General features: G+C 38.1%; 1 protein-coding gene across 1 annotated transcript in view; it reads left to right on the top strand.

Moving 5' to 3' along the window:
- LTK (leukocyte receptor tyrosine kinase) overlaps positions 1–18199 on the top strand; it is a gene marked incomplete at both ends in the record, with an annotated part of 97013 nt that overhangs the window by 25585 nt on the left and 53229 nt on the right. The window contains 1 exon segment of the mRNA XM_082485636.1: positions 17682–17795. Within this exon segment, the coding sequence (XP_082341762.1) occupies positions 17682–17795 (114 nt within the window).

Raw genomic sequence — 18199 nt, 5'->3', positions numbered from 1 at the left:
GTTTAACAGAATATGCTGAAAGGAAATTACTTTGCTTAATTTCTAAAATGCTGGTTTTAAATTTTCCAAGTAAATTGTCCTATGTACCAGTCCTATCAGCAAGGAAATTAAGTACTAAACATGCAGCATGCCCACTGCCCTGATTTTTCAAGGTAATAAAGAAATCGGGGTCATCCTTCCTTGCTCCTCTGTAACTCAGTTATTAGACTGATTTCTAAAGAAAGAGCAGAGTTAGGTTTTAACACCGATCATGACATTTCCCATGCATGTCTCTGCTAATGGCATAATGCAATGAAAAAGTAACATGTGATTTATAGTATTTGCTGATCACCTTCATATGAGCTCTGAGTTCAACTGGATGTTCACTGATCTGCCTCTTTCCTTCCCAGTCTCAAATAGCCATATTCCTGGGAATGGCAGAAGTGTGGGCAGAAGACACTTTGTTCACTCTTGGCTTATGTGTTGAATGCAAAAAACATCAAGGTGGGTCATTGTCCACAAAGTCATACAGATACCAGCAGCTTGTGACTTTCCCTGTTTTCTTTTAAGGCAAGGGCCTCTCTTTTTTTCTAGTTCATCTAACATTGGTGTGTAATTCATGAATGAAGCAGATGTGCAGAAAGCTCTCGATGATGGGCTCCAGGACCTCTTTTATGGTCATTGCCTTGTCTCCTCTGCTAATTCACAATATCAAAACTCACAAACTAGGTGAGAGAACACCTCTTTTTGAGAAGATATAGGATACAGGGTTCACTCTATTTTTAATCTCTTTCTTTTGCTACATTTCCCTGTCTTCCAGAAAGAAAAACAACCAACAACCCACCTTATTAAGAAATAAAACTTTTAAGGTTTTCCTAGCTTGCTTGAGGGTTTTTGAGCCTAAGATATAAAGCAATGGGTTTTCATGCACACATGTGTTGGAAAAGGTAACTAAAGTGGTTATTGAGGGTATATAGATTGTAGAGTGACTTTAAAAAGATGCTTCAGAAAAGAAGGAGAGAAGAGCAATCAATTAAAAGCATTATGGCTTCAGGGAATGTGGGCAGAACAAGGGCTGCCCTTTTCAGGAGGGGGAGAGAGCTTCTTGGCCTGTCAGACACGTGATGGACGTTAGCAGCAGGAATTACAGACAGTGCCCTGAAGAAAGAATCAAATTGTCTATTGAAGAAGGGGATAAAATGTATATCCTTTCATTTAGCAAAAATAACTGCGTTTTTCCTCCAAGAGATCAAGCAAGTCAAGTGCCTTTAGTGTGTTTTTCTATTTATGGCCTAAACCAAACTTTCACAACTGGGTATAAGATTGGGAAACATTTTCTCATGTGATCTAGGGGAGAGTATCCTGTATTCCTTCTCCTTTTTTATTCCTGGGGGAACATTTTCAGTACAGAGTGTTGGGCAGATTCTGAATGTCTTTGGTCATGATTTCAGTCAAGAAGAGAAATGTGATTTTTATCTAGGACTTTGCATGCAGATGATTTTTCCTAAGACTTCTGGTAATGATATATCCTTTTCCCAGAACTAGGGTAAAGTATCCCAGGCAAGAGCAAGTCTGTCACACTTCAAAAGTTTGTATCACCATCAAAACTCCTCTGCCCTCTTTCCCCCTGCACAGTTCTTCTGTATTGTGCTATTCATATTCCTGCTTCATTTCTTACATTTAGCAGTATCGGGGCAAGCCTTCACCAAAGACACTTTTCTTCAGGGACATACCATTTGATTTAAGGAAGTGTTGAAATGTTTGGCCCTTTGAGAAGAGCAAGTAAGTTCTTTGGAGCAGTCAAGAGCAAGAGGTAAGAAGAATATGCAGTAGAAAAAGTTAGTCTCTCCCCCTTGTCTGTTTACAGCTTCTAAAATATGATTTTGCAATATAAAACCATATCTCACCCATAAGGATACAAACTTTCTGGAATTCAGTCCTTTAGTTACCCCTTGACATTTCTACTTAGACTTTTGGTCCACTTTTTTTCTGCCTTAGCTTATTTCCTTCACAGAAATAAGCTTTTTTTCCTTGTAGATTCAACCATCTGCCTGGCAGACACATTGGGGCCACGTGGCAGGTAGAACAGCTGGCAAGGATGTGTGGGGATTGCGCTAGGGTGCTTATAAATGACCGAGGAGATCTGAAGCTTTACCTGAACCCCCATCTAGACTTAAGTTGTAGTGACATATGTTCAAGGTCTAAAAAATGCCTCTTGGATTTTTAAAAAATTATCAGTAAGGCTTTTCTAACTCCAAAAAAAGCATTGCATTGGCACAAGAAAAGTCAGTTTTACCACTTAGAGAAGAATCAATCACATGACTAAAATTAGCCTCTGCAAAACTACATGTTTTCATGACCTTCTCTTGTGCACAAAGCAAACATAATCAAGTCTCAGTCACTACTGGCACACACATAAGTGTATTCACATGTATGCTTAGTGATATCTTGAGATAAAGGCTATAGTCATGTCTAGACTGTAAGTATCAATATATACTCAGATACTGACTTCTTATGTGGAAGCCCACCATAATTATGGTGTGGTATATTTTTCCCTTATCAGTGTGTTTAATAAAGAGTGATGGGTGGGGCTTCTGAGCAAAATAATTCTGAGGAAGTCACTATTTTATGGCAAAACACAAGTGCTGCTCCTCTAAAAAGGCGTAGGTCTCGTAGTCCCTTGTGTGGTTACCTCAAGATCTAGCTGCAGCCTCTGGCTGATTGTGAATGAGAACCTAAAGTAGCTTTGGTAAGTAGTAGTAGTAAGTTTTGTTAAGTATACTTTGCCACTAACAATCATGTTATGTTCTGTAATTTCCAGGAGGTACTATATCTAGGCTTCTGCTCAGTAAAGCAGGAATTGCCAGCACAGCTCGTGGTAGCTAAATACTCACTTTAGGAGCCTGGTGATGTATTACCAAAACAATGGGCAGTACTTAAAGTTGATAGCTTGTATCTCCAGGTTCTTTTAAAATAAAAAAAAAAAAAAGACATTTTAATATTTGAGTGCAATTCAATTGTGTCTGTCTCTTCTCTCCTGGCATATGTGTTTATTCCTCTTCTCTCTGTGCATCTTTATTTGCTATGACATTTCTTTGTTGTTGCTTGTCTGAGAATGTGAGCTCTCCTGAGTTGGGTATTTATCTTCCTCTATATTGGATAGAGCCTGGTCCTGTTGTTCATTTCTGTTATTTATGTGGAATTTATTACTGATCAGAGCTTCTGCACATACCAAAACTGTTAATAATCAATGGGAGAGGTGAAAATGGGACCCAGTTCTTCAGGTCTTGAGGGTTTCTCTTCTCCTCCTGAATTTCATAAAAGATGTTTCATACAGCTCTAAGAAACCACAGCCTCATATAGCTTAAAAAGAGGTGGCCGTCAGCCAGCTTTCAAATAAACATTCTTCACTCTTTCATTAAAAGAAAACATTATCATAATATCAAATTACAAGTCAAATGGTGAAGGTATCTTTCCTTGTGTACAAGATATTATCCTTTGAAGTCATAGAGCCCAGAGTGATTTTCACATGAGGGTGACCAAGTAGGAAAAAGTAAATAAAACAGAAACATTGGTTGTTTTTCACATTCCTTTCCTGGTTATAGAAACACATATGTTTGGATAACAAGTTTCTTGTTACTTACATCTTTTTCTTTCCCCGAATTTTAATGCCTCTTATTCTATATTAGTTGTCTAGGACATGTTACCTTTCTAGTATGCCTCTCCATATTGACAAAAAAGGCTGTGCCTTTGTGAGGCATTTGGAAGTGGGATATTGTTTTCAAACTCTTGTTGATACTGTTGCAAGAAAGAGTAGGAAGCTTGCCAGTGAATCTAGCTGAGATAAAGGAGAAATTTCATGAATGAGCTGAGAAAAGGCCAATTTTTGTCCTGGTCCGAGATAGCAAGCCTATTAGATGAGAGAGACTGCTAACAACTAGTCCTACTGATTATTGCTATTTTTCTTCTTTTTAAAACAATGCAAATAAAACTTCTCACTGATAGACTAGCACACTAGCACTTTGTAGAAAGCAGAACTGGATGGTCAAGATGGGAAGTCAGGAAAGTGACCTGGCAACGCAGCATGCGAGTCTGCCTCATTCTATGTTTGCGCCAACAACAAACTTTGGACTTTGTGATCACACAGTTTCTTGTGCCCTGACCCCTTCCAGCTCAGTTGGGGGCTTTATCTGCTGCTGACAGGGGTTTTCTTTGGCAGCTGCTGACTGGCCATCTCTATCACCATGTATCACAATGTATTTAGCATTCTAGATGCTACAAAAAAAAAAAAAAAAAAAAAATCTGTTCTGTCCTTGAGTTTACTTTGGATTTTTTGGTTCTGAACTCTCTTTTAAGGATTCCAGACCCTTGTTCTTCATGCAAATTGTACAGTTGCTACCGGTTAAAAGTTGCTATTTGCTGTGTCTTGGAAATTCTGATGTTCGCTTCTGCTAGCTGGGTAACTGGGTGACATTCTTGGTGAAGTCTTGCTGTTCTGGTCTCCCAGCATGCTAGTGCTTTTACTACTTCCCAGTTCACTTGTCTTTAGGTATAAAGTCATCGAGCATGGGCAGTAACAGTTGCATTCTCTTCCCTTTTGTGAGTCTGAATTGGTAAGTGATGAATATGCTTCAATAACTATCAGGTCAAATTACTTGCTGTTTGTCCAGCTCACTTAGCTTGCTACATTTGAACTTCTCTTTCAAATTAATTAACCAAAATGAGAACTGTAGCCATAACTATAGTAATCAAACTGCAGTTTACTGTGTTTTGCTGTTTTATTACTGTGAAACTCCACTTCAGAAGAAATCTTAGTAGTAGCAGCTTAGTAATGATAAGTACCATTTTTGAATGGATATTTACCAGCATTAGCCATGGACCAACCAGGAATATCATGATTCTAGCGAATTTCTCTCATTCTACACGCTGTGCTCTGTACCTGCTGTTGACTCCTCCTCTGCATGCTTTTTTCCAATGGGGGTATTTGTGCTATGTTAGAATAAGAGATTTGAGCCTCATTCTTACACTTTCATACTCAAATCAATACTTGAAATCACACATTGTGCTTCTGATACAAGACTGCATTTCAATACCAGGAGGACAATAACTGGGAGCCTTTCCTGCTGCAAGAATTTTTGCCTTCTTTACAGAGGCTCTTTGTGTATCAACACAACATTAGAAGTAGCCATGTAACTGTAAGCGTCCTTATATAATAGATGGTTTAATGGCATTTTTCACAGTCTCTTGGGAAAAAAAAAAATCAAATAGCTGGTACCTCTGCATCTCCCCCCACTCTATTAACTACTCTGTTGAAGTTGTATGTAGATGGATTGTTTGTTTCTGTTTCTTTTTTTTTTTTAGAGTTGTTTTTGGGGTAGGAGTTGTTTCTCAGGTTTTATTTCTTTCATTCTATATTTAATAATGAATTTGCAATACCTATGAGTTTTCTTGTTGATAAATTTATTTAGACTTTTCCAAATCCCTTGTTACTCCTTGGGTTGAGATGAATGCCATCTCTGTGGCAGTCTCAGAAGGGACAATTAGAAGCTCTTGCAGTAGAAGCAACTAACTGGCAAGCACTTTCAGTCTTTTGTCTGTCTATAGGGGTGGTGTAAGTCTTTCTTCTTCTTCCCCCCTTGTTTTTCAAAAGGAAGCTGAGAGCAGAGCCCGTTTTCAAGAGAATACAGAAAGGCAAGGATAGGCTAATCTTAATAAAGCAGTCAATCGTTAGTAAGGGTGTTGAAAGAAAAGGAGCTAGAGGAAGTTCACGGTGTTATGTTTACTACTGATTCCACAAGAATTCTGTGATTTAGAAGAGAAAATACAGTAAGCCCTGTACAAGGAAATCACAGTGTTCTAAAAGATTGGTATGGTCAAATGAAATGGCCACTTACTCTTTACAAATTACATTATGTGTTTTAGACTGTCCTTTTTTGATTAAAGATGATTTTTTCAGCTTAAGACACGGCATTTCATGCTTACCTAAAGTGGTAGTTTCATTTTTTTCTGCTACATTTGTTACTGTCACATCTTGGAAACAGCTGTATGTATTAAGCTGATTAGTTTATGTATCTTCTATTTAATTTAGTATCTGAGTGTTTTCTCATTATTAAAAATAGATGTGGTGAAATATTTTTCTTGTTTCATTGCTGGACAGACTGTTGTGCAAATGGCTTTGTGTGTGTGAATATTACATTTGCGTGTGAGGGCACAGTGCACAACCGTGCATGCTCTCTTCAAGGCAAAACTGTATTGAGAAGCACTTCGCATGCAGTTTGTGCATGGAGCTTTGGGTATTAGCATGGAAACTGTCTGGGAGCATGCAAGTTTTTAGGCATTTCTCTTCTGCCACCAGTATCCTCTCAGTGTTGCAGAATTCACTGGTAGTGATGTGCGCTTCAGCAAAGAGCAGATTTGGGTATGTTTTAATGAAGGTAGGAGATGATATTGTTTCTGATATGAAATTGCAAAAAGATGAAATTATCTGCCATGTATGGATTAGTTTCCAATCCCTTGATAATCTCCCCACAGATTCATATAGAGGCTGAATACTGGAGGAAAGCTTGTGGCATTCTACAGCCAAGAGTCCTGGAGAAGGAAAATAGTGTTGGTTGTGATAGTTCTTCCTTCACTTTTATGTGAACCAGGAGGGTTGATAAGACAACAGTAAGGAAGTCTTTGCATCACGTTCTCCCTTTGTTTTGCTAAAAGCACCTTCCCCAAGAGGTTGATTCCACCATCTGTGACTCAGAGGGGTAATAGCAGAGCAGGAATGGGAACCCTGCTTGTGAGCAGTGTCTTGGCTAGACACAATGCTGTGGCATTCCTGTCTGGGAAGAGTTACCAGAGAAAGATATGTATCTAATAAAACTGCTTTTAATGATGTATGGAGCATCCTTATAGCTGACTTACGGTGGTATGCAAGGGTTAAGTTCTCAAAAGGGAATCCTTAGATGATGAAGAGCTGCTGGCAGTCATGCTTGTGTCAAAAGTAGATCAAAGAAAAAAAAAAAAAGTGCAGGAAATGTGCCTTTGTGCTTGGATAGCCTCTGTGAGCAGAGCAGCCCCTGAGGGATTCTTGGAGCAGTGCATAGATTTAGAGCATTCCTAAGGCTGTTCCTAGTAAAACAAGGATGGAAAGAAACATTAAGTAACCTCGAAGATCAAGGGAGCTCAAGGACAGCTTAAAGTCACTTTTGTCCTCTCCACTTAAGTTATGCTGTGTGAAATCAAGTAATTGAAAATAATTTTCTTTTTACTAAATTGAATTCTACAGGATCAATTCCACATTCATTGTAATAATTCAATCAAAACCTGGATCTGAAAATTATATTTCTTTCACTTTCTTGCTGGCACAAAAATTCTCTTTTGCTGCAAACGGTGTCACTGCCATGCCATGGAAGCTGAAGGGTAGGGACACAGAGCTTCTGCAACAAGTCACAAAATACAGAGGCATCCAGGAGCTGATAGTTGACCGCCTTCTAAAAGGCAACTGTCTAGCAATTATGTCTTCCATTACTCTTTTGCCTAATTGTATTGGTCACTCTGGACAGGTCACAGACGGGTTTTTTGACATCTTAGTATATGTGTTTGTTGAAAACTAAATATCCTGTCTCATGGGAAACTGACTTTGGAAATTGTATTTAATTTCTAATCGTGATGAAGACTTAAAATCTTAACATTTTTTACAAACCATAATGTTCCAAATTTGTGCTTTGACTTAATCAAAATGAGTCATTTGATATGGCAGTCTGTTTTGAAAGTATTAAAATATTTTCCTTCAGCTAGGTATTACACAATTTTACTGCATTAATATTACAAACTCTGAACTTGGAGCAGATTACAGAGTAAAGAAGACATATTTCAACCTTAACAAACTGCTATAATTGTTTCCACGTGAATATTTGGAAGATATTAGTATTTCCCATTAAGTAATGGAACTGGCATTTTCATATAAAACATGCCATGAGAAAATAGTCACTGCTCAGCATTTTATGGACATCAGCAGAGAGTGAGGCTAGGGGTAATCTTTTGAGGCATCCCTTCTCTTCCGCTTTCTAACTCTCTCTGCATCTACAAGCTTTATACCTTCCTTCACTTTCCCTTGTGACTAATTACGCCTGTCACATCTATATGTGTGAATTCACACATACGTATCTCCTTTTAAGCTGCAATTGAAAACCACTATAATGAGTGCTGTTTTGAAGGAATAAAACAATTTTGTTTCTTCCTCTAAATTTATGCACGAGAGCACAACAGTTTTGAAGTGCTGTTCCCTTGGAAGGCAAAACGTTTTTCCATCATGTGTTCTTTCTTAGTTCTTCTTTTGAGCTTCTTAAAAACCTCTATTAAGAGATGGACACATGCCCCTTAATTTTATTCATCTCAGAGTTATACATCTAATGTAAGCCTGTCATCCAAGCTATGCTTCCTCTGTGATGATGGTTCTTTGACAGTTTGTTTTATAACAGGTATCTTAGGGTGCAATTTCACATCCCTTTCCTCTAATGACAAAGCCAGCTTGAAAGGCTTGCATCCTTCCTCTCCCCTAAGCTTGTCATCCTTCTGGTTTTGACAATGTAACTATTTGTGTGGCCCAACTGTAAACTAGATTAAAAATATTGAAAGGTAAACCTAAAAATTTTAACCAATGAGAAAGGAAAATTTTCCTGAAGAATGGATGGTGGTTTTATTGCAGAAAAATGAGGAAGTGTTTTAAGATTTGAAAAGAGAATAAAAGGTTTCAAGAATAAAAAAAATAAAAAAAATTTCACTTCTTGCTTCATTGAACACTTCCGTTTGTTTTTTTTTTTCTTCTTTTTGGCTTGTATTTGCAAATCCAAGAAGATCCATATTCCCTGTGAGAAAAACACAGTTATGCGTCTCTTAATTTATTTTAAATGTTTCTTTCCCCATTAATGTGTATGGAGGAGCAAGGGAAGAAAAGGTACCAGATTAAGAGTTCAGGATTTGGAATTCTGCTGTCTCCAATACAGATGTGATATAAGCAGCAAATGCGTTTTTACATGCCATCACCCCAGGAACAGCCAGCTTTCAGATGCAAGGCTGTAGCTCAGACCAATGAAATTCTACCAAGAAAAACAGAAATTGATTTCCAGTGAAGCTTTAGGTCATATGGACAAATCCTTCTTATTCAGAACCAACATTGGTACAACCTGTGTTAGCTGTCAGTAACATTTCTGCTAGTTGTACACAGCTAGCAGAAATGGAGTAAATGCCTCTTCTGGTAGCAATCACCCCAGCCTGAACGCAGAAGAAAATGGAGAGTGGAGTGGAGTTCCCCTGAACAGTGCATCTTAAAGGTCCTTGGAAAGCTACAGGCAGTTGGGTAGCACAGATTGATTCTTGGCAGTTTTAGTAGAGGTGAGACGCAATGCAAAACCTAGCCCTTATTATCTGTGAGTAATGAGCAGTTAGTATTATAAAAACAGACATATGAGTAATGAGCAGCTGTGCTATAAAAAGAGAAATCTTTCTAAGTTAATGTGACAATATGTGCACACATGAGTATGTGCATGTATACACTACACAATTAGTAGATTAGGAGGATGCAGTAGATGGCATATTTTGGGATTTCAAGAAGTGGTTTTGGCATGCTATTTCTCAATTGTAATTAAAATAGTCATTCAAATCTATTTCAGTAGATGTACGTGTACACTGAAAACTGAATAAGAAATCACAATTAGCAAGTTGCTATTCAAAGGCACTATGCCAAGTTAGGGAAGTAGTACCAAGGGGAGGACCCAAGAATTCCATCTTGCATTTTATCTAATAGGTGAGTTTTGTGAGAAAAATGTAGCTAACACGGGCAAAACTTTTTCTGGGTGATTTCTGCTTAATAGCTGGAGCACAGTGGTGGAAACCTGCAATGTACTGTATTTGGTGCCGGAGCTTAAAGAGTCATAGTTTTTTGAAGTGTAGCATAGTGATTTTATTAGAAACAAAGGTTTGTGGCTTGAAAGGATGAGTACACAGTCTACAAAGCATCGGAGAGGATAAAGAGTGGTTGGACAACACGATTCAGGAAACATCACTATCCAGGGAAGGAACTGGCCACTGGGTGACCGAACAGAGAAAGCGAGGAAATGAGAGACAAAGCAGCATTTTGTGTAACTAGAGGCAGCCAGGAAGCAGGCATGCTGTGAGCGGTGGGAAAGAGGACTGTAGGAATTTAGTTCAACTGTATATGTCTAGTCATTCTGTATGTCATGGAAACTGCAGATGATCTTTGGCAGTCTAAGTGAATATTATAACAGGGAGTGGCTGTGCCTCTTCAGACTGATCCACTTACCACCCTTCAAGGAAGATTCTTGTCAGCAGGTGAGCAAGGAGGTGGTGTTCTGTCTCTTGTGGATGGGATACCAGATAGGTTTGCAAGAGCTGAGTAGGGTCTCTGAAGTAAATAAGCAAGGAGCTGTCAAGGATAGTCCCTGCTAGCATAAAAGACTGGTTTTAGTTTTGCAGAATGAGATGGTGTTAGGTGGTCAGTTAGCAACCAAGTGAAATGATAGAAAAGTAAGGAATAAAAATCACTCATTTTGCAGAGAGTCAAGGTGTCGAGAATGAAATTAATCAAGGCGCCAAAGACTAAGACGAGTTCTTTAATTGCCTGCTGCCAACATGATGAGGCTGGCTAATAAACAAGTGGCAATGGAATGGATTTACTAATTTCTAAACCTAAATGCTGATAAGATGGAATTTCTCAGCTAGGAGGGAGGATTCCTGTGATGGGAATCAAAGGACAGAAGTAGGTTGGGAACAGCATCGCGTGGCAAAAATGACATTTCCTCTTTCCCCAGCCATTGAATCAGATGATCTTGAGTGCCAAAAGGTCAATTAATACCTAAAGTAATGTTGATGACTGCTATAGACTGTCAAATCAGCTGAAGACCTGGATGAAATACTTAACTAGCCTGTTGTGTGTAAGGGGAGAAAAAAAGCTTTGTGTGTGTGTGAAGCCTTCAATACAAGTGGCGTGTTGGAGATTTCATTTTACTAGCATGAGAGCATCTTTGCAAATATTGAGTAGACGACAATATCTGAATGCAAATCCTCATATCACATATTAGGATATTGTCTTAGATTTATTCTCAGCAAATAAAGAATTGAGGTAAGAACTGAGCTTAGAACTAAATCCATGTTTTATACAAGTGGGATTGATTGTGGCTTGAATACACACTTCTTTAAAACAGAATAAAATCTGAAGTGGTCTGATATGTACTTAAGCCTAGAGATTCAAATAAATGGACTTTAGTACCTAAATAACATCTGAAGTGCTATATCTTGATACTTCCAGAAGAAGTAAATCTCCCAAAGGTTAAAACAATGTCCCACTATCTCAGTTCAAAGAAAGACTGTGGACAGAAAAATACAGATAATAATTGGGTTGTTTGTGTAAACGGCTAAAAAGCCACTAACCTGTAGCTGAAACGGGAGGCTATGCTGGTATGAAAAATAAGGGAAAAAGTACATTGCTTGATGAAAAGTTGAAGGAAGCTGAAAAGTTGGAAGCTTAGCAATAGATGAAGAAAGCAAAAGAAATTTAGAAGAAACTAGCTGCACAGTTAGGAAGTCTAAGGAAATTTTCCAAGTGCGTTAGTAGCAAAAACACCTTAGCAATGATATGAATCTGTCATAGATGTGTGTGGTAGGTTTGTCGATAATAGAGACAAAAAGAAAAAGAGTTCAATAAATATTTCTCTTCTAGGAAAAAAAACCAACCCACAATTGATACTTCACTGTCACATAGAAATAATGCAATAGTTTTCATACAACACAAAGATGTTATGAAAAAGTAGTTATTAAAATATCTAGTTTGTAAAACAACTGGTCAAAGACAGCTTGTGTTCAAGAATTTTGAAAGAACTAGCTAAGGAGCTTTAGAAGACATCCATGTTGATTTTTTCGGTGAGTGTTGGGATACTGAAGAATTTCTTGAGGACTGAAAGTTAACATTGCATTAGTATTAAAAAAGGGTAAATGGAATATGCTGGATGGCTGTATTTAATTACATGTGCTGATATACTCTCTACCCATGCAATTAAGACTACTTAGTAATACAAAGATTGCTGCCTCAACATCAGTCTCAGTAAAAATATCAGAATACTTGATATAGGATCAAAGAACTAGAAGAGGATTTATAACTACATGTCTATCTAAAGGGCTTATTTGAAAAGATTTCTTGTTGCAGTGTCATTTTTTAAAATGAGTTTACAAGTTTGACAAAAACCATAGTGTAGACGTAGGACATTCTGATTTCAGTCACATACTTAAATTGGTAGCTCCTAATATATACTTTAGTGTGTTCCTGGGCTGATACAAATCACTATGTCACATGTAGGTTTAAAATAAAAGTATAAATAGGAATCATTGTTGATTTACTCTACCTGTAAGTTTCCTGTAAGGGTAAGCTCTGGGCTATGTGCTCTTTAACAGTTTTAACAGTTTTAGCAGTAGGTCAGAAGACAACCTAAAAACTGTGCTGATGATCTGCTGATAACATAAAGAATAAGATAGGAAGAAAGAAGGCAGACTCCAACTCACCAATGCAATAAAACAAGGTATCTCAAAGGAAAATAATATAGCTACGGAGGGTGGGAATACCAGTTCTGGAAGGAAATATGCCGGAGAAAGAGACTTGATATCATAGTGGATGGTCAACCAAGAGTATTTATTCTGGCCACAATGACCGATGGAGATTGTTGCATGGATAAACTGGGAGATCTCAGGAGAGAGATTGGCCATTCTCAGAAGAGAGATGGCCATTCTGCACAGCATAGCATTAGTGTGCACTGATGTCTGCCTTTCAGCAAATATCCTGAAAAATTGGAGAGGGGTCCAAGAAGATCCTAAAGTATCACCTTATATAATAAGCTTTGGCAAAACTGCATTTCTCATGTTGCTCCCCTTTTTGACCATTACCTGCAATCTATCTGGACAGAGTACAAAAAGAGTGATGAAGTAAGCAAGGGACATGGGGACCAACCAACTAATGAGCAAAGAATAAGAGTTTAATAGCAAGCAGCAGGAGATCACAGTGACATTTTCAAGGTGAAAGGTTAATAACTTAAAGCTGTAAATACTCATGAAGGAGAGAGATTATTTATTGAGCTGAAAGTGGAAGGCTTAGAAGTAATTGAAAAATACTAGGATAGGTAGTAGACAAAGAGCCTTCTTTCTGTCTCGTCTGACTTCCTGACAGTCAGATCTATAAGGCTGTATGTTAGTTTGTCTTCTCAGAGAAGTAGTGAGAATATCGAGTTGCTATTTTGATATTAGATGGGGAAAAACACTAGAAAATGCTCTAAAGGAAATTCCTATTTTGGCAGGAAGATGTCTTGGAAGATGTCTTGGCTGACCCGGAATTGATTTCCCATCATGAGTTCTATAAGTATTTTCTGTAATTTTCTTCTCTCCTGCAAAGTAACATCAGGACTCAGGAAAAATTTCAGCCCTGCAGGTGTCTGAATGTTTTCTTCTGTAAGATAGTGAAAGAAATGGAATTACCTTCTGAGTGCTGGAGGCTTCTGATTTTACTGTGTTTGATTACAGAAAAAGCAATGGATTTGTGCTGTGCTGTTAAAAGATCCCATATTTTTACTGTGACAGTTGAATATTGTTACATTTACTGTTTCTTCCTGATCATTTTATATTCCTTAATGGCAGATTTAGCTTAAAATCACGCATCTCCTTTCTCTGCATCTTTTATTTCTTTTCACTTAAATCATTGCCTTTTGCTGTTCAAGACAGAGAAATCATGTAGTTAATAAGAGATAGTCTTTGTTATTTGTTCAATGCTGAAATTCATGTCATACAAGAATTACATAGAAGCATGTATGAAGACAGGCTGGGAGAGTTGGGGTTGCGCAGCCTGGAGAAGAGAAGGCTCTGGGGAGACCTTATAGTGGCCTTCCAGTACCTAAAGAGGACCTACAGGAAAGATGAGGAGGTACTCTTTATCAGGGAGTGTAGTGACAGGATGAGGGGTAATGGTTTTAAACTAAAAAAGGATAGATTTAAATTAGATATTGGGAAGAAATTCTTTACTTTAAGGGTGGTGAGGCACTGGAACAGGCTGCCCAGAGAAGTTGTGGATGCCCCATCCCTGGAGGTGTTCAGGTTGGATGGGGCTTTGAGCAACCTGGTCTAGGGGAAGGTGTCCCTGCCCAGGGCAGGGAGATTGGAACTAGATTATCTGAAAGGTCCCTCCCAACTCTAACCATTCTGTGATTCTATGTGTGAGGGTATATGAGGTGGGGTTATTGGAAGCATCTCTTGAGTTCCTAGTCTCAAAAGAAAATGAAGACAAGTTTCTTTTAGTGACTGCATGCACTAGATTTTCAGTTCAATCAGAGAGGGTGAATGAGTGAGAGAGCAAAATAATTGAGATGCAAAGTAAGAGTGTGGGCTGGACTGGAGTGTTAGAAATACACTATCCACATCTCATGTATGGATTCATCATACTCTAAGTCCTCTTCTGCTCAGTCATAGCCAGAAATTCTTCGCCATGAGAAAAGAAATGAATGAGGGCATATTTCTGTGGGTGCGTATGAACAAAACCTCATCTAGGTGTTCCTGCTCCGACAGGGGGATTGGACTAGATGATCTTTTGAGGTCCCTTCCAATCCCTAGCATACTGTGATACTGTGATACTGTGAAATTCCTTGCCTATCGCTGGGTCTAGGGTCTTCTGTCCAAGCATGTTTTGTCTCTCAGTGAACTCAGCTGTAGTGACTGCCTTTCCTTCTTCTCATATGCCCAGTTCAGTAAGTGGTATCTTCCCAGTGTAGGTGAGCAGGGTTGTTACCAGGCATTTGAATGAACCCTGTTGGCTTTTGCCAAAATTGAATAGGATGTTGCTAACAGTCTCCACAGTGGATAATGTAAGTAGCAGATCAAGTTTCATATAGTGGTCTTTGTGACAAAGCAGTAGTTAAGTTTTAATATATCTTAATACCATAGCAAGAAACTTCATAGACACTTATCTCAGTGGTACAAAAAACTTTTTTACCCTGTTTGTCTCTGCCATCACCAATGACAATGGGTATTTTTTAACACTAGGCAGTAAATTTGTTTCAAGTAGCTTAGGCCTCTCTTCATGGTAATCTGCCACTGGAACTTGTGTTTGCTAATGAGAAAGAAAAGGAAAATCCCCCAGGTGTTTATGTAATTGGGGGGCGGTGGGGAGTGCAAGTCAAATATTTTTATTGAGTTTTAGTTTTATCAGGAAGAACGTCTCTAGCAGAACTTCTGCCGTGACTATACTATGTTTTGTGCGTCCCATGATATTCAGGCTATTTCCAAAATACACAAGCAGCTTGGAGCATGTGAGGAGATGAGTGGGTGGAACAGACTTTATAGAAAGCCCTAAGGGAAGTAAATGCTGATGTTACAGCAGTACTTAACAAAGATCGGGGGACATAGAACTGAACAACATCTCAACAGACACAGAACATAAGTTGGGAGGAGCAGACTCAAGCTGTCAAAAGGTGTTGGTCTCCTTCCACAGCAGAATTTCTTTAAATATGATGAAATAGATTTGTTTGCAATATTAGCATGGATTTTTTTGACAGTTTTATGAAGAGATTCCCCCATCGTTTTTCATAAGGTAAGCCAAGAAAGGCAAGCCTTTCAAAAGGCTGGCCAAACAAGAATTCACATTCTTTTTGAGGATTTCATCCCATTATTGAAGATAAGTTACTTAGCAGACCAGTGTCAGTCTTATATACAGTGCAGAATCAGCTTTTCAAACATTAGTATTTGAACACAGAGGCAGGAAAAAATGTAGTGTTTGACAATTTGTCTGTGGAGACCACAAGTCTGTGATCAGTACAGCATGTGTCTGCTGCAGCATGATACTGTTCTGTTCTAAAGTTATCTTTTCTTTGGAACCCCATGAAGACTGATGGCTGTCTGTAGTACTATAATAAAAGATGGAAGGATACAGAGTTCTCATGGTATGAAACATTTCATAGCATTTTACTCATTGTGTGACGCACATTGTCATATATATTAAAATGAAAATCACTTTAGCAGTTTACAATCAGGCCAGATATTGCTGAAAAACTAAAAGCAGTGCTAAGTTTGAAAAAGTTGAGCATATGTTTAAGTTTTGGCATTTTTTTGTTTTTCTTTTTTCTAGATCCCTCTGTATGTTTTCATAATATTACTGTTCAAATTAGTTCTGTTGAGAATATCAATGGCATGTATATATATCTTTGTCTCAACTCCAATTCACGTGAATAAGATTCCTGTCTCTTCTGACACTTTCACATTTTTGTATTGCTGAATTTATAACCCACATGGCTCAGGTTTGAAAGCAACTCATTTTGCTTCTCTCCATCTTCAAACACCTTTTGAAAAGAAATACGTTTGTTTTGGTCAACTTGTTTTTGATTCCTAGAAAAGACAAGACCAGGGACAATCTTAAAAAAAGATTACTGCATACTTAGTTTGGGACTTAAGTATTTTCACATGCACAGGTTAAATAAATAAAAAAAGCTATTGTTGGTATGAGTTGTTCAAAAGAGAAGTCAGAAGGTACTGAATATTTAATTGTCAGGAGTACTACAATGAATAGTAGTTTTGGTAAATTTGTTTTACTTTGCATAACAAAAATCTGATCCAGAAGAACACTTCTGTTTAAAACCAGCTAATCTTAGCATGCTGGATTTAATATTCACATTAGTGAAGCAGAAAATAATATCTATGGCCTTTTATATCTTCTGAGATTTTGCTCTTTTTTTTCCAGCACAACCAAACTTTACATCAGGACTCTAAGATTTGATTTGAATAAAAATGCACAAATGTGTATGTATTGGTGTCATAATTATGATCAAATGTCACAGTTACCAGTCAAGGTTTTTATAGATATAAGACAAAGGGATACCTGTGATAGAGCAGTGAAGGTGGATTAATGAGAAGTGTATTGGAGAGAGTATGTATTACTAGATATCAAATACAAGCAGGTTACCTGATTCCTTTGAAAATCTATGCTTTATGGCTGGCAGTAAGAAAGAAATATGTTTTGTGAATGTGTGCAGTGATGCAAACGTTTCATTAGCATTAGTTTCAGATGGGGCGTTGTTCTTGTGTGGTGAAGATGAGAGCACTTATGCAGGTCCTCCTGAAAGATTGCCAATAAATCCATGTCGTGTATTGTATAGCTAACATATTTTACAGCTGAACTCTTCTTCTCGTCATAGAATCATAGAGTGGTTTGGGTCAGAAGAGACCTTTGAAAATCATCTAGTCCAATCTCCCTGCCATAGGGCGATTAGGCATGGACATCTTTCACTAGATCATTTTGCACAAAGCCCCATCCAACATGAATGCTTTAGAGGTGTCGTTGTTGGCAGGCAGCTAGATGTACTGTTACAACAACATGGGCACCACTGAAATATACAGTGTCTCTTTAGAGCTGATATACTGGTAAAAATGAGTGGGTAAAGAATAGTAAAGAACACATTAGTGAGTAAAGTATTTTGTTGTAGTTATGTTTCTGGGAAGTGGTAGGCCTGTTTTGAAACACCATCAGGACAGTATTGCACCAGTACACTCTAATGAGGGTGAATGTAATCTAACAGGGCTTTGCTGAATATATGTTCTTGTTTAACAATATGGGAGCATAGTTTTGTATAGAAACACCAAACTCTTCCCATGTTCTTTTTGTTTTGTTATAGTTGTTGTCTCCTGTTCTGGATCACATGAAGAAAACTCTTCTTCACCAAATCCGCCTCAGAAGCACTCCCTGATAAAAAATAGGATGGTGTCATTGCATCAGCCTTCTAAACCAGGTACTAAAAGTCCTCTTCCTTACATCTTCCTTCTTTCTACTTCAGAATCTAGGTGCAAGATAGATGCTGGCAGTCACAAGGACCCTTTACCAGAAAGCTGTGTCATTGGCTTTCTGACTAGAAATGGAGCAATGACTCAGAAAGGCCAGTGTTACCTTAAGGGAATCCCTTACTTACAAAAAAAAAACCCCAAACCAAAACACAGGAAAAAAAGAAAAAAAAAATAGAATAATCTTCTCCATCAGTAGAGTGAAATCCACCAGGTTTGGGTTTGGGAGTTCTTGAAATAAAAGCGAATTAGTGGAGCTGCTTTCCAGCAACTATAGAACAAACTACCTTTCTTGATACCAAATTTTTTTTTCAACCGGGATTTTCTTTTCCTAGGCATTGTAAAAGCCCAGTGA

This window comes from Vanellus vanellus (assembly GCF_965231255.1).
Source record: "Vanellus vanellus genome assembly, chromosome: 6".
In the NCBI taxonomy this organism is placed as follows: Eukaryota; Metazoa; Chordata; class Aves; order Charadriiformes; family Charadriidae; genus Vanellus; species Vanellus vanellus.
The sequence above is the reverse complement of the archived record's forward strand: the minus strand, read 5'-3'. Positions and strand labels throughout refer to the sequence as shown.